Here is a 21,766-nt window from a genome sequence, read left to right as displayed (position 1 = left end):
CAATATCCGAGTTGAAATTTGAAGTAAGCAGGCGAAATGACGTAGATGGACTTGAACAGCATCAGTTTTTGGTATGAGAATGTTAAGTAAAAAAATTAATAAATATTTTAAAAAGTATCATGTATCAGAGAGGATAATCTGAGTATCTCTATGTGATAGCGAGTATCTATTCATGACAAAGGACTAAGTGGTAGGGCACATCTAGACCTTGCCTTGAGTTAAGTTGAGGCTGTCAACGCTAGGACCGATGAATTGGTCAACCAATAGTGTGTCTGGTAATAACAGTGCCGAGGGCAGAATGTGGAGAAAACGTTCCTCGGAAGCTGTCAATGGTTGCCTCCATCTCGTCTGGGGTAAGAAATCTGGGGCAATCCATGATGATCAAAAGCCACTATGGACCAAGACGATATAGATAAATACTTAGCTCCTCCTCCTGTCTTTCCTAACTTCTCAACTCTGTCAAGAATCACTCCTCAAGATGGCTATCACAGAACTCTTAGTGTCCCCTTGGGCACCCGTGGCTCTTGTCGTCGCCTTCGTTGCATGGTATATCCTCCCATGGGTCAGCAACAAGGACCTCCGCGGTATCCCCGCTCCTTTTCCGGCACAGTTCAGCAACCTTTGGTTGCTATCAACATGTCGAAGAGGAAAACGTTATGAAATTGTTGATCAAGTCCACAAGAAGCTGGGCCCCCTCGTTCGAATTGCACCAAACCACGTCTCTGTTGCTGATGCAGATGCTATCAACACTATCTACGGTCACGGAAATGGTTTCCTGAAAGCGTATGTCTCGTCACAAGTTGAAATTTATAGAAATAGTAAGCTAACTGAATAGTGACTTTTACGATACCTTTGTGTCTATCCGTCGTGGTCTTTTCAATACGCGTGATAGAGCTGAGCATTCTCGCAAGAGAAAGATTGTTTCGCACACTTTTGCTCCCAAGTCTGTTCTAGAGTTTGAGCCTTATATCCGCCAGAACCTTGAGATTTTTGTCAAGCAGTGGGATCGCATCTCTAGCAGCAAGGAGCGTGATGGTTATGGACGCGTTGACTGTCTCAACTGGTGTAAGACAACCATTATTCTACGATAGCTATCAACTGACATATGGCAGTCAATTTTCTCGCTTTCGACATCATTGCCGACCTCGCTTTTGGAAAGCCATTTGGTAGGTAAAACCAGATAATTTGTTTCAAACAAAACCTGACGTGCTCTAGGAATGCTCGCTTCTGGTGCCGACATCGCTGAAGTAAAGGCCTCCCCCACCAGTCCAACCATCTACGCCCCAGCCGTCGAAATCATGAACCGTCGCGGCGAAGTTTCCGCAACTCTCGGCTGTCTCCCTCAACTCAAGCCCTACGCCAAGTATCTCCCCGATCCCTTCTTCAGCCAAGGCCTCCAGGCCGTTGAGAACCTCGCTGGTATCGCCATCGCACGTGTTAGCGAGCGTCTGGAACGCGGCGGTGACTCTACCAGAAAGGACCTTTTGGCTCGTCTCATGCAGGGTCGCGACGAGAAGGGTGAACCCCTTGGTCGCGATGAACTTACCGCTGAGGCTTTGACTCAATTGATTGCTGGAAGTGACACGACATCTAACTCTTCTTGTGCTTTGTTGTATCATATTGTCAGGACACCTGGAGTTTTGCAAAAGGTCTACGAAGAGGTTTCTGCCGTTATGCCTGAAGGCGTTGATATTCCCGACTTCGAGTCTGTCAAGCACCTCCCCTACCTCGGCCACTGCATCAACGAGACTCTCCGAATTCACTCCCCATCTGGTATCGGTCTACCCCGCGAGGTTCCCCCCAACCACAAGGGCGTCACCATCCACGGACGATACTTTGGCCCCGGCACAGTCCTCAGTGTTCCTACATACACCATCCATCACTCGACAGAAATCTGGGGCCCTGATGCTGATGACTTTAAGCCTGAGCGTTGGGAGACTCTGACTGATAAGCAGAAGAATGCTTTCATTCCTTTCAGCTACGGACCTCGTTCTTGTGTAGGACGTAATTTGGCGGAGATGCAGATGAGGATGATTGCTGCTACTTGGATTAAGCGATATGATGTTGTTTTGAGACAGGATGTTATGGAGACTAGGGAAGGATTTCTGCGTAAGCCGATGGGTTTGGATGTGGGATTGGCTCGACGATAAATGTAATGATATAGGAAAACGAATACATGGATATGACAAGCACATTTAAAAGAACTGGCTAAACGTGATTAGGTGACAAAGCCGCCCTGCGACCTCTTGGAGATAACATGGATATTGGTATAGATGTTCCCTCCGCGCTGATAAGAACATAATCCCAAAAGAAGGTCCCTTTGTTCATGAGTATGCGTATTAGATGCTATTTGTGTGTTGTCTGTCATTGAGTCTAGTCTCCATCGACACTGATCTTCGCCCCTAATAGACGGTCTTTTAGTGCGCATCTTACGTGGTGTGTCATAAACTGAATAAATCCCATGTTTATTCTCTCCAACTATGATACGTTGTAGAATATCTGAACCTGCATGCCGCCAATCTAAGCAATCCAATCACGCTTGCCTCCTACGTACTCCCTGCACCAGTAGATACCCTGAACAGTCCAACCATCGACAGTGTACAAGGTTGGAACAGTGACAGCCCTGTTGTGAGTCTTGTGGCAAGTAAACTGCTTGAAACCATTGTTTCCTCCTCCGACCCACGCATTGTTGTTTTGCTCATATGCATCGGCGTTGATGTCGACATTGAATGTCACACCACTGTTAAATCGGCCTTTTAAGAGTTAGTACTCAGCGTTTCATGCGTATACGTGTGACTCACAAGCGGTGCGTTTGCCTTCCCAAACGCGGTGGCTACCGTGGGTGACATCGACGTAGTCGTCAGGGCGTCTGCCCCAGGCCCCAGCATTGTCCTGGTAGTAGGCGCATCCGCTGGAGATCTCATTGCCTTTCCTGGAGTTGACAATGTAGATAGATTCCCAGGCAGCATTGACCGAGGTGATGCCGGCGAGAGCAGCGGTGAAGGCAGTGAACTTCATGATGACTGGAAGAATGTTTGTGGGTAAGGTGAATTGTTGAATTCAGTTTGATGCGTGAGTTGTATGTTGTTGAATTCGAGAACAGAGATATTTGAGCTTGTATTTATACAAAAGATCTATGCATTAGACACAAAGGTTCCTGAGCGTTCAATTTTAGGTCTAAGTAAATTATTGCCTTTGCGTAGTCAATTCTAACCCAACATAGTATTGGTTTTCAACCTTGTACAACTCGGCATATCCCACATCTCAATAAACAGGGGTTTATTTAAGCATACTGGTTAACTTGGAGATTGATGCTGACGGCATGGTGGAAAGCCCGCTTACTATACATAAACGAGGGCCCATTCTAGTCTAGACCGATCAGCCGCACGTTGTCTCACAGATATTCACTCAAGGACAATACCATTATTCTAGGAGCTAGACCAATCAGTTAATCAATGAGTCTTACGATTGTCTAACCCGGGAATTTAAGGTATGCGTAGATACTATTCGAAAATGTATCAGCTGATGTTTAGGCTAAGAACTTGGTTTCTTCAATGAAACCCTCTGTCACCGTCTTTTAGCCATCCCATGCAATGGGCCAAATGAAGCATTGCTGAACTTGAGAAGGAACTTTGTAAGGATCCTTGACCCCTCCGCTGACCACTTTGAGGCCTTTGCATTTATTGACGCTCCCCGCTGAGTAACAATTTGAGCAGATTAGCCAACGCTGTTTATCCCTTACTTAAGAGGCACAGATAGTGTGGGACAATTGGAGACACCCATACATACGATAATCTATTTGATATAACTTTTCGTCGATTAAGACCATGTAGTTTACTTGACATGGTTCATCTTGGCAGCCACAATAAATGCCGTTCCCACGATAAAGCTACTGCCCATGAACGCTTGGGCCCCGTAATATCTCCCCTGCATGGCCGTGATTATAGCACCAGCAATGGGATTACCGGTTAAAGTCGCAAAGCTAATCACCGTAAAGTTCATGCCGATATAAGCGCCTCGAGTGGATAGATCTGTCGTCAAGCATGAAATCCCAGCAGGGAAGAGACTCAGAATACTACCACCAATGATACCGTAGAACACTGTCCATACATAGGCGTGAGTGGGTGTATCCACAGCAATCCACGAAAATGTGGCGACGGCAGCCACGAGACAGGTTGGTATCAACAGCTCCAAGGGCCCAAAGGTATCGGCGTAGTGATTTGCTATCATGCGACCGAATACCCCTACTCCGTTGAGAATAAGAAGGAGATTCAACGACTGTGTGTAGGTGAGGGTTGGGGTGATGATGTCGCGGCTGTATGGAGCGATGTAGTAATACCCAAAGAAGACAGCCCAGAAGTTCTGCACAGTGAGATTAGTATTTAACGAAAAGAAGTCATGTATCATGGACCTACAAAGAACATTCCAATGGTGAAGAATGTGTAATCAAGTTGCTTGAACGCAACCCACTCAACCAATCTGCCTGACTTGGTTGGAGGCAGTCTTGTCTTCATGGCAACAACGACAAACAACAATGTCGCCGCTTGCACAAATCCGATAGCGCGCATCGTCCAGCCAAACCCGGCAGTAGGCAATAGCTGTCTGGCCATGGAATTAAAAACAAGCGCTCCAGTGACAGAGCCACAAGTTGAAATGCCAATAGCTAGTGAACGCCGCTTAGCAAAGTAAGTTGAAGTGACAGACACCGCAGGAGTAACGAGGAAGCCATTGCCTAGTCCACAGCAAATTCCTTGCGAAAGAATCAACTGCCAGTATTGGGTGGACAGGGAAGCTGTAAAGATGCCGATAAGTACTAAAATTGTACCGCAGGAAAGCACTAAACGCAGGTGTCCCGAATCAATGTACCTGCCGACGAAAGCGCCAACAAAGAAACTGAGAAAGACTTGAATTGAACCGATCCATGAGATGTCAGACGGGTCGCGATCAAGGAACGTGGTGTAGTAAGTCTGAAAGATGCCAAAACTGTTGATGAAACCCCATGTATTCATGAAGAGGAAATGGCCACATAAAGCTATATTGACCGGATTAGCTAAGAATCTTGTTCATGGATAGGATAGACATACTGCATAGCCAAGCGTTCCAGCCTCCATCTGGTGGTGGGGAAACATCTGAAGCAACATCATTGCTGGTCTCATCGGAGCTCAACATGGCATCTGGAATGCATCCCGGAGCCTCTGATTTCGATTCTTCATGATATGAACGAACCGCATCAGAATCAGTTTCATGTTCTTGTTGTGGAGGCATGGTTTCAGTCTGAGCCCTCTGCGCCTGATGGTCAACTACCTTTCAATGAGCTGTAGTTTCAGCTTACAAGATCAGCAATGACCAACAATGTGGCCTAATTTATTAAATACAACTGTCTCGAAAGAAGAACTAACGAAGTGTGGAAAAGGGCACCATTTAGTGCAACTTTTTTATCAACGTGAAGATCAATTTGTCATGGTTGCTTCGGAAGTGGAATTGCTCCATCGACAGGCCTTCTCGGAGCATTATGAATGAAGGTTTACGCTCCGAATTTCCGAGCACAGACGCGTTTACGTTGTTCGGAGACAGCAATTTGGGAAATAAGACGGGTTTACGTTTGGAAAGAGAGTTTCTCTAATTGATTGTAGGGTAGATTCCTCACGATAATGCTTCTGAGAGTGAGCTCTGCGACGGACGAGATTTCATCAAGGGCAGTTTGCTGTAAGATGAACTATATGAACAAGGGAAATAAATATTATCACTGAAATTTAAGATATCCTGACCTCGTTATGGTTGAAACGTAAAGGTTTTTTGACACGGGATGCGAGTTTTGTTTTGTGCTAATGTTGCAAAGCTAGATATGAGCTGTAGATTGACCAATGAAATCAATATCAAATTTAGAAGATAAGATAGAATTACCATATGGGAGAAACACTCGACACTGCTTAGAGGAGATTGAAAAATCCATCAGCTAGATCAAACATCTCATACCGATGTAATATTATTGTTGCAGTACGAGGATTCATTATTAAGCTCATATCTCTTTTTAGATCGAACGAGTCTCTATCCATACAGGTGTAATATGAAGGTAGAAGACAAAAATTGCTAGACATAAAATACTGGGCCAATAAAATGATAGTGCAAAGCGTTTAATTCAACTATTATCAATCTATAGACCAAGAGACTCTCCCAACTCCACCAACTCCGACACTATCTTCTCAACAGTCTGGCGCGTAGTCAAACGATTACAGGCAATGCGAAGAAACTCTCCCTTGGCCTTGCCCGGGGCAAAATCCACCTTCCAACCCATTTCCTCAATCCCCTGGAACAACGCTCGTGTGTTGCGACTGTTGATCTCTGCCAGTGTCTCTCCAGACTTGTCAGCTGTGGATGCTGACTTCCAGTAGAAACAGACCTGGGCGAAAACCTGTTCAGGCTCCCAGATCAGATCAAAGCGAGGATGATCTCGGATAAGACAAGCGAGGTGCTTAGCGCTATCGACGGCTTGCTCAACCTCGCGGGCAATGCCTGCTGTGCCGTAGTAGAGCCAGTGAAGAAACATCTTGGTCGCGTCGTGTCGACGAGAACACTGGATGGTCAATGAAGCGAGATCGTTGATCTTTCTGACGTCAGGTGCGGTGTCAAGAAGCTTGGACTGTCTCCAGCTCTTCTTTCCGCTCCCGTTCGTGTTGGCACTCTGTTCAGAACTAACGCCATTCTTCTTGGGAGTATCATCGTGGAAGAGATAGCCAGCATTGAGCTTGTTGGCCAACCACAGCGTCCGTAGGTCATTGACCAAAAGGAATGCACAAACAAGAGGGACTCCAAGCAGCTTATGAGGGTTGAAAGCGATGCTGTCCGCAAGGTGACTTCCCTTCATCAAATGCTTCAGCTTATCGGAGAATACAACACCTCCTCCCCAGCAAGCATCGACGTGGAACCATGCCCCGACTTTGTGCGCAATCTCGCCGATCTTGTCGAGAGGATCGAAAGCACCATTGACTGTACTTCCAGAAGTGGCTGCAATCAGAAGTGGCTTCTTGCCATCTTTTCCGGCTTGATCAACAGCTCGTTGGAGAGCATCAGGATCCATGGTTCCATCATCCAGTGCAGGAACACGAATGATGGAGTCATTTCCAAGACCAATAACATTGGCCGAGTTTGAGACTGAATAGTGTGCGGCGTCTGAGACAAAGATGGCATACTCTCCAGGTGTAAGACCTCGTTGCTTTGACTCTGGAGCAACTATGTTCCGTGCAACAAGCATCGCCATGAGATTTCCAGCAGCTCCACCAGGGACGGTGACACCTCCTGCATGAGGTCCTTGAAGATCGAAAAGCCTGGCCAGCTCAAGACTGGTATGCTTCTCAATCGCTGTGAGGGCAGGACCTGCTCGCTGAACATGTCCGTTGTTGTTCAAGATGGACAAAAACAGATCTGCAGCAATGCCTGGAGCAGAAGGAGCTGAGACGAGCTTACCCAGAAAGCCAGGTGACGCGTTGTCAACTGAGTTACGGCTGATGAGATCAATGGCATCCTTGAAGCCAGATGTTCCAAGACCTTCTGCTGAGAAGCTACCGAACAGCTCTTCATACCGCTTCAATGGTTTGTTGTCATCACGACAGTCAGACTTGGGGCTTCCATTTGAGGTGTGGAATGCCCTTGTTGTTGTGCTGTCTACTAGTTGTAGTAGCTGGGCGGAGTTGTTAGCTTAGTTTAACACAGGGTATGAGCGTGCTCGCTTACCTCTGATATTTCGTGTCTTCTGGAGAGTCCGTTGTCCATTTTGAGGTTTAGTGAGTGCAGGGTAATATATCTTGGAATTTGCCTCTGGATTTATTGTAAAATAGTCTGTAGAAGTAACTGGATAGAGATAGTATAGGTTGACAAGTGCAGTGAATAACTGATCAGTTGTTCTAATTATATATACGTTTTGATAACATCCGAAAGCTGTTGATCGCAATGGAAGTTACATAGTCTCTTCATCAACATTGACTACAGCGACTACTGTACAATTTTTGAGCCTCGCACATATTTTAGAAGCCGCCTACCTGGCATCATCTAGATTCAAGCTCAATTCGTCTCACTGTATTGGGGCTCGGACATTAGTCTAGCCGTCGGAGATGCAAGACCGAAGAAATGGACCGATGGCGAGCCAGTAGCCCCTGCATGCCGACAGGGTCGGAGTCAACCTTTGTATATTCTATACAGACCCTTAACATTCGGCATCAGTTTCTCGCCGACAAAATGTTCTTCCGATGCACGTATTGACTCAATCTATCCAGAAACGAGTGTTTCTGAACATATTTAGCCATCCTCATGCCCGGCCTGCTTCAACACTCCGCCCGATATCCTTGTTCTCACACCACTCGACCATGATAAACATTACAAAGCCACAAAACTGGACCCGCGGTGATTACCTGGTCTCAACAGACCCTGCTCTTCTCCAGGTTGATGCCATCAATGCTGCGCTGAGCTCGGACATGGTCTGGTGGGCCGGAGACCTTCCGGCCGATGCACTCTGGGATGCCCTTCGGAGTTCGATATGTTTTGGTCTTTATCGTAAAAGATCTTCAGACATGAACAGCACCGGGCCGACAGTTGGTATGTGAAACTTGACCTGAATTAAGCTTAGTGACTAAGGTTCGCTAACGCCATTTACCGTGCAGAATACAAGATTGAGGAGTGGGAACAGGTTGGATTGGTCAGAATGATCACAGACGGGGTCACGTTTGGATATCTAACCGATGTGTACATTCTGCCAGAGCATCAAGGTGGTGGACGTGGTCGCTGGATGCTTCAGATTCTAAACGAGGCTTTGCAGGGTTGGCCTCATCTTAGACGAGTGATGCTCTTGACCACCGATAAGATGCATCTTTTTGGAAAGAACTTGGGGATGAAGGATTACAGGGAATTTGACGGCATGAAGGGTGTTTCTATCGCTATGGTTGAGGGCCCTGGGGCGCAGCATTGATGTATGTGTAGAAGCGATTTGGATGAAGCTAGCAAGATATTTATTATTTACCCTACCATCTTTACTTTTATTTGCGCTTCTTTGAACTGTAAGCTGAATTATGACTTTTATTAATTTACCAAAATATTCTAAATAATAATAACCTTTATTTATTTTATATTGGTTTGTGCTTGTTATCTTGATCTGTATCGCGTTTCCAATCCATAACTCATAGAAGAACGTATATGCCACACAAGTTCATGCATGCTGGCAGGTGACATGCGACTTGGCGTTGTAGATGTTTGATCTTCTTGGCGCAGAATATTTCGGCACTCATTCTGAATGAACCCGAAACGGAAAGACACGTCTGCCGCATCGTGCTACACTGCAGATCCAATATCGTGAGTAGACACGTCTCGGCGCCATTGATAGGTCACCTTGGCAAAGCTTATTCAGATACAGGGGTGCATGATCTGAATTGAGATCCTCGACGTGTCGGAAATCATTCGATCAGCTTGTGTTACAGGTACGCATCTGCCGACCCCTTCGGTGCAGCTACTCAGTCGCCGCTGATCCATGTTGCTTTTCTTTCGCCGAAGGTGCTCGCTCCGAAGGTGCGTAGGAATACATCGTGTCCGTGTACGAGAACTGTCAATGTCACATTTGAGACAACAACAAAATTGTCCGACTAACGAGGCGCATTTCTCGAACCATTTTCGGTACCGGCTACGGAACAATGAGAGACTATCTACGCCGACTGCGATATACCGAATAATGACAGTGAATATGAAGGATATGTGCACTATAATTTTGATATATAATATGACTTCACCTCCATCGAAATATCATCTCATCACTCACAACACAATCACATCAACAACAAACACTCTCAATCACTTACACCTTTAAACACATTCTACCATTCAAAATGACTGCCTCAAGCCGCCCCGCCGAGTACAGAGACGTTCGCACCGCGAACCTCAACACAATCACCTTTGACAACCTCTTCGACAAGGATGAGGCTGAGCTCAAGCGCCTCATCGAGTCTTGCGAAAAGGATGGATTCTTCTATCTCGACCTGAAGAGTGCCGCATCCCAAAAGTTCTGGAACGACCTCTACACGATCGACAGCACTACCAAGGAGTGGTTCAAGCAGCCCATCGAGAAGAAGCTCCAGACCCCCACTGTTTCGCTTGCGCACGGGTAAGTCTCAGATGTAACCATGGGATGGATGCATCATCGCTAACGCAATCCAAACAGATTTAAGGCCGTGGGTAACCAGTCCGGCTCCATTGAATCCAAGAAGGATGGTTTCGAGGCTCTCAAGGTATGTTTAAGCTTCAAGTCTTTGATTAAAATTATGGATCGGTTTCTAACAATATCAGATTGGCAAGAGTGAGCTCGATGGACGATGGGCCCTCCCTGATGTTGTATCGGACAACCTTCCCCTGTTTGACCAGTTCGCTTCATCTTGCCACTTCATCTCCAAGCTCCTCCTCGACTGTCTCTCCGACGGCCTCAACCTCAAGGGCGATGCTCGCTTCGAGACTCACCACCGCGACGACTGCCGCTCCAAGAGCACCCTGTACTTTTTGCACTACCCCCCTGGCGCCCAGGACCCCAACAAGGTCGGCCAGAACATGCACACGGACATCGGAACGTTGACGATCCTCTATGCGCCTCAGTGGGGACTCCAGGTCTTCTCCCCTGCCGACGGTGCCTGGGAGTACGTTGAGCCTCGCCCCAATCAGATCATCGTCAACGTCGGCGACACGCTTCGCTTCCTCTCGGGCAAGCGCTTCAAGTCTGCCCTTCACCGCGTTCTTCCTCTCGGAGGAATTCAGATTGAGGACCGCCACTCTATCTCGTACTTCCTGCGAGCTTCTGACTCGACTGAGTTCAAGGACAGCGACGAGGATGAGTCGAATGCTAAGCAGTGGTACACCAAGAAGTACGCCATGTATGAGATGCCCCATGTCATCCAGAAGCAGCAGACGACACTCTCGGGTGGAATGGCGCAAGAGCTTCAGGCCACCTTCTAGATTGGGGCTTGTTAGGGCTGATTCGGGGAGTAGGCGACAAGTCGGAGGATAATGGCGGAATGATGGAAGATTTCTTATGTTTGCGAAGGACCACGCTAGTTACCTAGTTAAAATTGCAATTCACTCCTTTATCCATTACAATACTTGGTTCCATGCTTTGATTGGTCGGTGTTTGTTGATCAGATCACTTCATCCATGGCCCTGGAGGTGGACTGTCCACCAACGTTAGCTGAGTGGTCATCGTGACAGGGGCTGCAAGCATCACACCTGTTTGTTTCCACAACTTTCATTGGTGTTGTTGTTACTGCTGAATATACTGCGGATCATAATACTAGCCAATGATTGTGTGTAGATGTAGATGACTGTGATAATTCGTTTAGAGAATGTTCTTATCACATGTTTTCTCGGCTATAGATCCGTTACCACTGGGACTGCGCGTTATTTCGACAAGCATTTTCGCCAAGAATTAATTGATCGAAGAGCTTTGTCATATATCATATTGAAAAAAATGAGTCATGGCCCAAAAACGTACGACAACAACAACTGACATTTCCGAACTGCGATGACGACCGCAAACAAATTGACTACCACAAGGACACCTGCATGATTCCTTCGCCGCCATTCATTGTCTACCAAGGGACACATAAACAAGGTTTGATCTGATTAAGGGGATTGGGAAAGAGGAAACTGACACGAGTCATGGAGACTGCGGATGCGTATCCGAGCGGAGTTTTTAACAAGCTTTTCGCGTACGCAGCCCGAGACGTAGTGCCGTAGCATCCGATGGGCATCGACATGATACGGAAACCGGGTTCTAATTTTTAGCTTTACGTCAGCTGGCAGACAGTAAGTTGTTCGTCATGCCGCAACGTGCCGCAAAGGATCTAGGCGGATTAAGACCCTTGTTGCCTGCGGAAAGACGTCCGGAATTAATTTCTTGATTTTTTCCCAACTCCATCTTGGTGCATTTAATCGCAAACATGTCGTCTTAATATTTCCTCCTTTCCATCTTACTTCGCTAAAAATTACTCCTTCTTGGAGACCCAGTAAAGGATCTACATGGAGCTGAAACAAGTCTACTTTGACGAGCAGAGAGAGATTTGCATTACATACAATCCTCCTTTGCCAAAGTTTAGCCCCCACTGGCTTTATGTTACGCGTTAGGCGAGCAGGGTGGGAGTCTCCCCTAGTGTCATCAGGAACGGGCCGCTCTCCCCTCCCCTGTCATGTCTCTAGCTCCCGTGCCAACACCAAGATTCATAATTGGATGACGATGGCGAGAAAGCGGCCCGAGTTCGTGTTTATTACGCATATCTCGGCCTGAAACTATTTCATTTCGGTGGGGGTGAAACCTGTGCTTCCAGAAGACACGGCTTTTCATTGCCGGTTCACGCTTGTAGGGCCTACCTCTATTGTATTGGATGTAACGTACCTGCTGCAATGCTATAGTTGTCTCTTTATTCCTGCAGTGGAACTTGACCCGAGACAACAAAGAGATTGATAACTTTGTTATTAGACATAAATAAGCGTGGACTGATCTTCACAGAGATAAGAGAATACTGACCACTATAAATTTGCTCATCGTCCAGGGCTGCGTCCAGCTGCAACGAGTACAGTCCGCAGGGGTTGCAAATGTGCATTTCCACTTTTCTATAGGTATCTTTTGGCCACAGATGGATAAAGTGCCCAATAAGAGATAATTTATTCTAATATACAGATGGAGACAAGACTAGATTGATCTTCAAGGGAATTATAGAAGATTGGCCACTCAAAAAAGCCGTTCTATACGTAACCAAGTACCCGATGCATATTTGTAACCCCTGAGGACTGTACGTGTTACGTTAGGTTACTACCGGGCGGAGCAGATGGACATGACTGGCTTGGTAAGCCTCAATTGAACCCCCTGTTCGCTACAACTTTATGCCGGTAAGAAAAGAGACAACTAACCTAATTGAACCCTGTTCTGATTGCTTGGCTTGAATGGTTCATTGATCCCACGTTACTAACGCTAAAGGCTCATAGGCATCTTGGTTGTACAAGGGTCAGTTACCGTTTCCGTCAAGTCTGAGCGAATCATCTACACAAAGAGGACGATTGCCGTCGCTAATAGGTTTACTGTAGAGGTGCTAAGGTTTGCTGTACAAGTGCTAAGGTTTTCGCTGACAGCTACCGAATCCGAAATATACTCTATAAATAAACTTATACGCGGGTTGAGCTTCTGTTTTGCTAGAAAGCAAAAAAAGACGAAGGAATGTACCAAAACTTGATGGACCAATATCCTTCCTGTTGTAGTAAAGTCTATTCTGACGTTATAATATGTAAGAATTACCTTGCAGTGCACGCCATGGAGGAAGGACGCTAAAGATCGGCACTTCAGACCCCTGCTTCCAGCCAGTTGAGCCGCAGTTACCTCACCTACCTAGCAGTATTTGTCCAAATTCCGCATAGATGCATTGCAGATAAAAGGGCCCTTTGTAACATCGGTCCCTGACCAAAAGGGAGAGTCCCAGTTTGAGTGATATTGTTTGGGGTCGTAAACAGACGTATAGAAATAGCCAGAAACGCCATGCTTCGGAATTTCCGCGCGTCGAATATGAACTACCGAGTCATTCGTTATCTAAACCTTGATCTTCAAAACTCCAGAGTGCTACTGTATCATCAACATCCCTCTATTATCACCTCTGATCGTCCAAATTATTTGATAAGATCGTCTTCCTCATTTGATAAGAGCATCTTCTTGGCGATTTACCACCTAGCGTTGGTTCATTCACCCTTATCACTCACTAGTCATCACACAAACAAACCACACACACATACACACACACACATCAGCAATGCTGAAGCGCCGATCAGCTTGCGAGCGTTGCAGAGGCCAAAAGCTCAAATGCATCCGCGAACCTGAGAATAGGACCGACTCCTGTCTGCGATGCACCCAAGCACGAGAAGAATGCGTTGTCAATTTGCGAAAAACCCCAGGTCGACCATCTGGACGAACCAACTCGTCCAGCAGACGCAGCCCTCCCAACAATACAACCCCCCCGACCCAGACACCTACACCTGCACCAACCTTGGTTCTCGACGATAGCGACTCCATCTCAGCACCAAGGAATGGATCGTTCGCTTCGTCTTCCGAAGATGCCCTGGAAGGTCTACTAGACATGAACATTGACTGGGGCGACATGAACATGTTCTTGCTAAACGGGAACGGAACAGACCAAGTCCCCGAAATCCCCAGTTCCTTGTTTAGTTACGCAGAATCTACCAGGGTTGAGCCTCCACCTCCGTGCGCTTCCTGGTCCGCTTCTGGAGATTTTGCCGCGCCAACCGGCCTGTTCCCCTGCCAGATCCGCAATGAAGTCTGCGACCCAGGTATTCAGCTCTCTGGACTCCAGCAGAGTCTTTCAAAACACCTTGTTCAGCTTCAGTCCTTTTCATGGGACATCACATCTGTTTTGAAATTGGAAAGTGCTTCCTTTGGTTTCCAAACTCCAGAATCACTTTGTGAGACAAGTAGGTCATTCAACCCACTTGTCGGTACTTTTGAGATCATTTCAGATTTTGAACATGTCCTTGAATTATTGAAGAACGCCGTCAAGCGAAGAGAGCGACAAGAAGTCCCAACTCTGCCAAAAGAGATGCTCATCTGCTACTCCTTGACTGCTATTTCGTGTTATTTACAGTTGGTCTGTGTCTACAACAACTTATTCTCATATGTCCTGGATCAAGCATCAAGCAACCCAGCCGTCAGGACATTCATCCTTGATTCCACCCCGGGAATTTCTCTCAGTGGGTTTGTTATTCCGTCACCGAAAAACATTGTCGGTCGATCATTTGCACAGCTGATGCAACACAAGATCGGCTCTGTTGAAGCGGCTCTGGGACTTCCAGATGATTGGCGAATCTCAAAAGATCCATCATCACATCAATCCGCTGATCGACCTTTGCTACTTGGTGGTAAAGAAGGACAAGCATTGTTGGAGTTACTCATGGGTCAAGCTGTTGAAGGGGAAAGTCTTTCTAGCGCAATGGGTCTATTGGAATCTGTACGAGAAAAGATCACCGAGATAGAATGTTTAGCGTAGCGGTTCCTTTAATTAATTCAAATTGGAATTTCTAATTCAATGTGTTTAAGCGTCTGTGTTGACTGTCACATGCTGGTTTGTTATATGATTGACGTCTTCTGTTGCTGTCAAGCTAATTACACCCCTGGCCTCCCGTTCCCGTTCCCGTCGTGGCTTGCATTAGGCTTACGTACTAACACTTTGCCAAGTGCCGGAGGTAAGGTTCGGGCTGTCTCCGTCTGACTAAGAATTGTAGAGTCAAGGGTTGAAACCCAACTGTGCTTATATGCAAGAACAATGCTTGTTATTCAGTTCCTCTTGCTAAACTAAATTCGATATGTAATCGGGCTGTGTCCTAACCGGATTGGTCTAAGTGTAACCAACCGATATTTTCAACGATAGAGCTTATGACTAGCCAATGAAAGAATGAGATTAACCGGACTGAATATAGCATGATAAGATGTATGATGCTACGCTGCAAAGAACTGCCGACTACTACCTCGGAAGTGCAGAGTCCCAATCAAACCCTACATCCGACGTCTAATTCCAACATTCACAGCCTCAGGCTTCCTAGCCAAGCCCTCCAAAATCTCCATCGTGTCATCCCTCATGATCAAGTCATACCGTCTTGCCCAAGTGGCAGTGATGACCTTGAGTTCCATCTCGGCAAGGTTCCGACCAAGACAAGCCCGAGGACCATGACTAAACGGGATGAAAGCCTGTTTCTGTCGTTGCGTTACATCCTCCCATCTCTCTGGTTTAAACTCATCCGCATCCGGTCCCCACACCTCCTTGAGATGATGAACAGTGTAGATTGGGATGCTGAGAACAGTACCAGGGGCGAAGTGGTATCCGGCAATTGTGACGCCGTTGCCCTTTTCGGGGACTATGCGAGGAAGACCGAGGCTGATGGTGGAGTGATGTCTCAAAGCCTCGTTGACAACAAAACCGAGGTACTTCAAGTTCTTGACCATTTCAAAAGAGGGGATTGATACATCGGCTGGGATAGCTTCATCCAACTCGGCTTGCAGCTTCTTCAATACACCAGGTGTTCGTACCACATGATACAGTAACGCTGCCATGGTGCTGCTTGTTGTATCAGTTCCGGCAATGAGCACAGTCAGGGCTTCAGCGATGAGCTCTCCCTTTCCGAATGGCTGGCCCTTGTGATCTCGACCCTCACGCACACGTTCAAGAAGATCCTTCTCACGCTCATCACCGGGCGGGTTGTTCAGTCTGTCCGTAATGCGAGATGTGCCAAGAGTGCGTAGGTTGATCATGCCGTTGAAACCAGTACGGAAGAAAGGATCAGGACTCCACTTGAGGTAAGGCTTGAGTTCGGGCAATGCTCCAACCGTAGCCGCAATCTCACTTCTGGTGCTGAGACTGGTGATGACGGGTAGAGAGCTTGGGCCTTTTTCTGTTTCAAAGTCTACGACTTCTGAACCTTTTGCTAGAACACCGAAGGGGGCACCAAAGGCGAGATCACCGATGATATCAAGGACAAGATAGCTACTAAGTCAGATAAGGTTCTCTAGTATTTCGATGGGTGCCACTTACTTGAGCCAAAGACGGGATTCAACGTCCGCATATCCGTCAAACTTTGCTTCGTTGGCTGCCATGGCATCCCATTTCTGCAAGAAGACACTGAGATGCTGCTGGATAAATGGCTCAAAGTTTCGCATAGACTGAGGTGCGAAGCTGTGCGACACAACCTTTCTCTTTCGAGAATGCTCAGCACGATCTCTAGACGTGAAGATGCTGTAGGTAGTAATGACAGAAGCATCATAGAAGGATCTACTAATCGTTAGCATGTACACCACTACCAGAACATTGGGCTGACTCACGATTTCAGCATCCCATTTCCATGGCCATAGATCGCATTGATGACTTCCTCATCTGCGATACTGACGTGGTTTGGTTGAATGCGAACCACCGGACCGTAACGTGTATGCGCATCGTTTACGTATTTCCAACGTGACTTTTCTCTGCATGCATACACAAGCCACCAATTGGAAAGGCGAGCAAATAGTGGACCAGGAATGCTACGCAGATGGCTGTAGTTCCAGAAGTAGGGAATGATGTAGTAGAAGAACAAAGCGACCAAGCCCAAGGGGGCGATCCAGATCAAGGGAAGGACAGTGAACATGGCCATATTGAGGGAGATGGTAGATGTGGCTTGTTCAACTTGTTCATTGATTGTATATCGGGGTTGATTGATGGCAGCTTTTATACAGGATGTTGATGTTGATCGACATGTTCAAGAGTTTGGGTTTGTTTCGTGCGTTACTAAGCACAACATGAGTTCGGAGCATTAATTCCAAGGTCTTCGGGTGCAAGAGACAGTGGTAGCCGGCGGCTACGCAGTTCTTATGAACGGAGTTCGTCCCCCGTTCGGCGCCGGAGTCCCCGGAATATGATACTTTCTCCGAGAGATACGCTCCGTTTCGTGTATGCGGCAGGGGTCGGCATTGACGCTTTCGGAGTAACAAGCGACTTCCTCTGAAATACAATGGACTGACGAAGACTTAGACTGAAAAAGCCAACGCTTTACCGAAGGTCAGCCAGTGGCTAATGTACTCGTTTATAAGCAATTGTCTATCTAGACCTTATATCTATTGAACAATTCACACAGAGAACATAGAGAATGCGCTATGACTCCGTTCTAACGGCATTTTTATCATAACGATTTATCACAAAGTCATTCATGCCTCACGAGATACGTAAGTTTGTCTTATCTCATTCCGAGTAGTTGCAATTCCAATTTACTTATCTCCCTAACTTCAGTATTCTACATAGCACGAAGTAAGTCATCCATAACTGAAGACACTTTGATAAGTTCTTCATCCTGGAAAGGGCGACCAACGACTTGAATGGTTGAAGGTTGAGACGAGAACAACTCTGGATTGTCTATAAATGGTTTTTGTCAGTATTGCGACCATAGGGTCAGATCATGGCTATAACTCACAGAGTTCATGGTTGGGTTTGTCATAGGGGTTTGTCTCCAACGGTTTGTAGTTAGAGTTAACCGGGTCGTCCTGAGGGTTAACCTTGAAGTTGGCTACCGGCAAAATAACAGATGGATAATCCAAAAGATTGAATAGTGACGTGTAACCCCAGTAGACATTGAAGTCATGGGGATATCCCACGGCGGGAGCAGTTGGGCAGATTAGTGCATCGATAGGACGGCCAGTGCTGGTAAGTTTAACTGTGTCATCCCATGCGTCGCGAAACCGCTCTTTAAAGACTCTAGCTTTGACATTCAACTGTGTTCTTGTCAGTAGATTCGAATTGTGCTTTACAGTGGTCATATGCGTACCTGTTGTGATTCTGCAGCGCTTATCTCTTTACTACCAAAGACCTTGATCAAGTCTTCGAAAGCAGGGATGAGAGGCTCGCCTGTTGCCTCGAGCGTAGATAGTGTCCCGCTGTGTCCAGACTGGTAGTAGGTGTCGAACTGTACTTATGTCAGAAACATTTCTATTGTACGAGACAAACACTAACCGTTGTCTGGATGGCATCCCAGCAGTCAAAAGGTACATCAAATTCAACAACTGCGTCCAGTTAGCATTACTCAGAGTCACTACCAGCGTTGAATATACCTTCATGCCCAGCCTTCTCTAGCGCCTGCTTCGTATGATCCAGTGCGCGAAGGACAGGCGGATGAGGCATCACGACCTTGTCCCACTTCATCAATCCAATCGTGAGTTTACCCTCAATCGGCTTGACTGTCTTCCATGGGACAGGCACAGAAGTAGGATCGTGCTGATTAGCAGGATGAGCATTGATAAGCTTCGTAAAGGCCTCAAGATCCTCCATCGAATGACAAATTGGTCCACAGGATAGCTTGATGGAAATTTGACCACCATTGATGTTATCCATACCACCCTTGGGAATGCGGTCAGAGGTAGGACGGATGGCATATAACCCGTTGAAGGCCGCTGGGACACGGATTGAACCCCCCAGGTCAGTGGATGGAGTGATGGGAGTGCCTTTGAGAGCCACTAGAACAGCATCGCCACCGGAACTGCCACCAGCTGACATGCTAGTGTTGTACGGATTGAGAGTTCGTCCGCAAAGATTACTCACGGTCTCTATGGCCATTCCTGACTGGGGCATTGTGGTCTTGCAGTAGAATACAGCACCAGCATCACGAAGAGTTTTGATGAGTGCTGAGTCATGCTCAGGGCGGAAGTCCTTTCTTGAAACATAACCAGTAGTCGTAGGCCGACCAGCGACAAAGTGGAAGTCCTATTTTCATTATAAGTACAATCATTTTGATATTGAAGATAGTGTCTCACTGTACCTTTAGAGCAACAGGGACTCCATGCAATGGTCCCTTTAATTTTCCAGTGTCTTTGAAACTCTTGTCGAGTTCCTCAGCTTGTCGCAGACCATCTTCATAGAACCAGTCCATCAAGCAATTGACCTGGTCATTGTTATTAAAGTAAAAGACTGGACAAAGTCATGCTCACAAGCTGATGGGCAATGGCAGTTCGCGCACCGAATGCTTCCAGCGCCTGGACTGCCGTAAGTTCACGAGACTCGATGCGCTTCACAACCTCCAAGGCCGTGAGATCAGTGATGCTAAGCTGCGCATCGGATAAGATGCCGCAATCTCGAGGAACGCTAGTTACATCGGTCAAAGTCCGGTACTTGGCAGTATCCAACTTCCATTTGGCCGGAATTGAGTCCAGAACTTCAGCCTGAGCTGCTTTTGCGATTGCTTTCCACGACATGTTGAGTTCTGCGTTGTTGCTGAGGAAATAGTCGGCTTTGGTGTCGGTCCCGCACCAGTAGAGTTATACAGCCTGGTTTTAGACGAGGGGAATTTGTTTCCTCAGTGGACACAAATGTTGTCTCATCGACAGTAACGTTATGGCCTAAAAAACAAGGTTTTGTAACCCATGTAACGCTAGTCATGTCCCTGCATGCGAATTTACGTACACGTGTTGCATGTTGGTTACGAGCGGATGCGCAGTGCATATCGCTCCGACTCGGTGCAATTTCAATATGGTTGAAGATCGACACTCGGAGCATTTGCCGTGGAGACTGTAACATGATGCCATGCTAGGAAGCCGTCTAGCCGAGAAGCCTGGAAACAAGCTTGGAAGAAGTGGATTTGTAATCAGACTGAAAATGCCATTAGTAATGGCTATACAGAACCAACACGGTTGAACCAACACGACCAACACAGGTCGTTATGTGGGGACAGTATCATCATAGTGGAAGTGAGAGAATTCGTATATTAGACCGAATAATACTGTAGAATATTCGTTGAAATTGTACAAGTTGTTCCAAAGTGATTAATCATGGCTTACGAGATTATCGACAACATCGCGGCTGAAGGGGCTCCCTACTACACGCCTGCTCAAGATCCCCCAGCAGGTAAACAGCAAAGTGATTCTCATCCTAGTGAAAATTGAGGCTTATACACCCCAACAGGTACTCAGACCAGCGGCTCAACCAAGGTCTTCACACCCATCACCATCCGAGGCGTCACATTCCCAAACCGTCTCTTCCTTGCCCCTCTCTGCCAGTACTCCGCCAAAGATGGATATGCCACTGATTGGCACTTGACTCATCTTGGAGGCATTATCCAACGAGGCCCGGGACTTTCCATGGTAGAGGCCACCGCTGTGCAAAACCACGGTCGCATCACGCCTCAGGACGTTGGTCTCTGGGAAGACGGCCAGATCGAGCCTTTGAAGCGCATCACCACTTTTGCGCACAGCCAAAGCCAGAAGATTGGTATCCAGCTTTCGCATGCTGGTCGCAAAGCTAGTTGTGTATCCCCTTGGTTGAGTATCAACGCTGTTGCCGCTAAGGAAGTCGGTGGCTGGCCAGAGAACATTGTTGCTCCTTCAGCAATTGCACAAGAAGCTGGCGTGAACCCTGTTCCCAAGGCCTTCACCAAGGACGATATCGAGGAACTCAAGAACGACTTTCTGGCTGCGGCCAAACGAGCCATCCGCGCTGGTTTTGATGTCATCGAGATTCACGCTGCTCACGGCTATCTGCTTCACCAGTTCTTGAGTCCAGTCAGCAACCAAAGAACCGACGAGTATGGCGGCAGTTTTGAGAACCGTATCAGAGTCGTCTTGGAGATCATTGATCTCATTCGGGCAGAAATCCCCGAAACCACACCTATCCTGGTCCGTGTCAGTGCGACTGACTGGTTCGAGTATGACGCTCAGTTCAAGGACGAGTTCCCTGAGAGCTGGACAGTTGAGCAGACTTGCAAACTCGCTCAGATCCTACCCAAGCATGGAGTCGATCTGGTCGACGTCAGCTCAGGCGGTATCCATCCCAAGTCTGCCATTGCTATCAAGGCTGGCCCAGCTTACCAGGTAGACCTTGCCAAACAGGTCAAGAAGGCTGTGGGCGATAGCGTTCTTGTTTCAGCTGTTGGCGGAATCAAGACTGGACATCTCGCTGAGGAGGTTCTGCAGTCTGGCATTGATGTTGTCAGGGCTGGACGTTGGTTCCAACAGAACCCTGGCCTAGTCCGAGCTTTTGCCAATGAGCTTGGCGTTGAGGTCAAGATGGCGAACCAGATTGATTGGAGCTTTAAGGGACGTGGGAAGAATGGACACAAGAAGTCGTCGTAGACCACAGATAGATGATTTGGCTAAGACTAGTCTGGTCCAAGCCATCTTTGGGGCACTAGATAAAAGAAATAGAACTTTAAAAGACGAGATTAGACGATGATTTTCCTACTCAAA

At 47.1% G+C, this 21,766-nt stretch overlaps 10 protein-coding genes across 10 annotated transcripts, besides 2 other annotated features; 5 read left to right on the top strand and 5 right to left on the bottom strand.

The window, feature by feature from the left end:
- Positions 1–87: 87 nt before the first annotated feature.
- Positions 88–114: a repeat region.
- Positions 115–478: 364 nt separating this feature from the next.
- FPSE_07525 (uncharacterized protein) lies at positions 479–2,150 on the top strand (the record flags this gene model as incomplete). Its single annotated transcript, XM_009260643.1, has 4 exons — positions 479–783; positions 836–1,065; positions 1,113–1,166; positions 1,216–2,150. 4 exons carry the CDS (start codon positions 479–481, stop codon positions 2,148–2,150), a joined length of 1,524 nt encoding a protein of 507 aa, XP_009258918.1.
- A 370-nt stretch (positions 2,151–2,520) lies between these two features.
- Positions 2,521–3,018, bottom strand: FPSE_07526 (uncharacterized protein; the record flags this gene model as incomplete). The annotated part of the gene is made up of 2 exons (XM_009260644.1): positions 2,521–2,753; positions 2,802–3,018. The coding sequence occupies 2 exons, from the start codon at positions 3,016–3,018 to the stop codon at positions 2,521–2,523; spliced, it is 450 nt and encodes a 149-aa protein (XP_009258919.1).
- Positions 3,019–3,834: 816 nt separating this feature from the next.
- Positions 3,835–5,265, bottom strand: FPSE_07527 (uncharacterized protein; the record flags this gene model as incomplete). The annotated part of the gene is made up of 3 exons (XM_009260645.1): positions 3,835–4,362; positions 4,416–5,032; positions 5,085–5,265. 3 exons carry the CDS (start codon positions 5,263–5,265, stop codon positions 3,835–3,837), a joined length of 1,326 nt encoding a protein of 441 aa, XP_009258920.1.
- Positions 5,266–6,154: 889 nt separating this feature from the next.
- Positions 6,155–7,770, bottom strand: FPSE_07528 (uncharacterized protein; the record flags this gene model as incomplete). Its single annotated transcript, XM_009260646.1, has 2 exons — positions 6,155–7,678; positions 7,732–7,770. The coding sequence occupies 2 exons, from the start codon at positions 7,768–7,770 to the stop codon at positions 6,155–6,157; spliced, it is 1,563 nt and encodes a 520-aa protein (XP_009258921.1).
- A 590-nt stretch (positions 7,771–8,360) lies between these two features.
- FPSE_07529 (uncharacterized protein) lies at positions 8,361–8,959 on the top strand (the record flags this gene model as incomplete). Its single annotated transcript, XM_009260647.1, has 2 exons — positions 8,361–8,589; positions 8,655–8,959. 2 exons carry the CDS (start codon positions 8,361–8,363, stop codon positions 8,957–8,959), a joined length of 534 nt encoding a protein of 177 aa, XP_009258922.1.
- A 907-nt stretch (positions 8,960–9,866) lies between these two features.
- FPSE_07530 (uncharacterized protein) lies at positions 9,867–10,980 on the top strand (the record flags this gene model as incomplete). Its single annotated transcript, XM_009260648.1, has 3 exons — positions 9,867–10,141; positions 10,199–10,265; positions 10,324–10,980. 3 exons carry the CDS (start codon positions 9,867–9,869, stop codon positions 10,978–10,980), a joined length of 999 nt encoding a protein of 332 aa, XP_009258923.1.
- A 2,791-nt stretch (positions 10,981–13,771) lies between these two features.
- Positions 13,772–13,808: a microsatellite.
- A 6-nt stretch (positions 13,809–13,814) lies between these two features.
- FPSE_07531 (uncharacterized protein) lies at positions 13,815–15,062 on the top strand (the record flags this gene model as incomplete). The annotated part of the gene is made up of 1 exon (XM_009260649.1): positions 13,815–15,062. The coding sequence occupies one exon, from the start codon at positions 13,815–13,817 to the stop codon at positions 15,060–15,062; it is 1,248 nt and encodes a 415-aa protein (XP_009258924.1).
- A 506-nt stretch (positions 15,063–15,568) lies between these two features.
- Positions 15,569–17,196, bottom strand: FPSE_07532 (uncharacterized protein; the record flags this gene model as incomplete). The annotated part of the gene is made up of 3 exons (XM_009260650.1): positions 15,569–16,553; positions 16,602–16,838; positions 16,889–17,196. 3 exons carry the CDS (start codon positions 17,194–17,196, stop codon positions 15,569–15,571), a joined length of 1,530 nt encoding a protein of 509 aa, XP_009258925.1.
- A 636-nt stretch (positions 17,197–17,832) lies between these two features.
- On the bottom strand, positions 17,833–19,780 carry FPSE_07533 (uncharacterized protein; the record flags this gene model as incomplete). The annotated part of the gene is made up of 7 exons (XM_009260651.1): positions 17,833–17,951; positions 18,010–18,307; positions 18,361–18,498; positions 18,546–18,595; positions 18,644–19,292; positions 19,348–19,470; positions 19,517–19,780. 7 exons carry the CDS (start codon positions 19,778–19,780, stop codon positions 17,833–17,835), a joined length of 1,641 nt encoding a protein of 546 aa, XP_009258926.1.
- A 573-nt stretch (positions 19,781–20,353) lies between these two features.
- Positions 20,354–21,652, top strand: FPSE_07534 (uncharacterized protein; the record flags this gene model as incomplete). Its single annotated transcript, XM_009260652.1, has 2 exons — positions 20,354–20,429; positions 20,487–21,652. 2 exons carry the CDS (start codon positions 20,354–20,356, stop codon positions 21,650–21,652), a joined length of 1,242 nt encoding a protein of 413 aa, XP_009258927.1.
- Between the last annotated feature and the right edge of the window lie 114 nt (positions 21,653–21,766).

Source organism: Fusarium pseudograminearum, chromosome 2 (assembly GCF_000303195.2).
Source record: "Fusarium pseudograminearum CS3096 chromosome 2, whole genome shotgun sequence".
NCBI classification, from domain to species: Eukaryota; Fungi; Ascomycota; class Sordariomycetes; order Hypocreales; family Nectriaceae; genus Fusarium; species Fusarium pseudograminearum.
The sequence above is the reverse complement of the archived record's forward strand: the minus strand, read 5'-3'. Positions and strand labels throughout refer to the sequence as shown.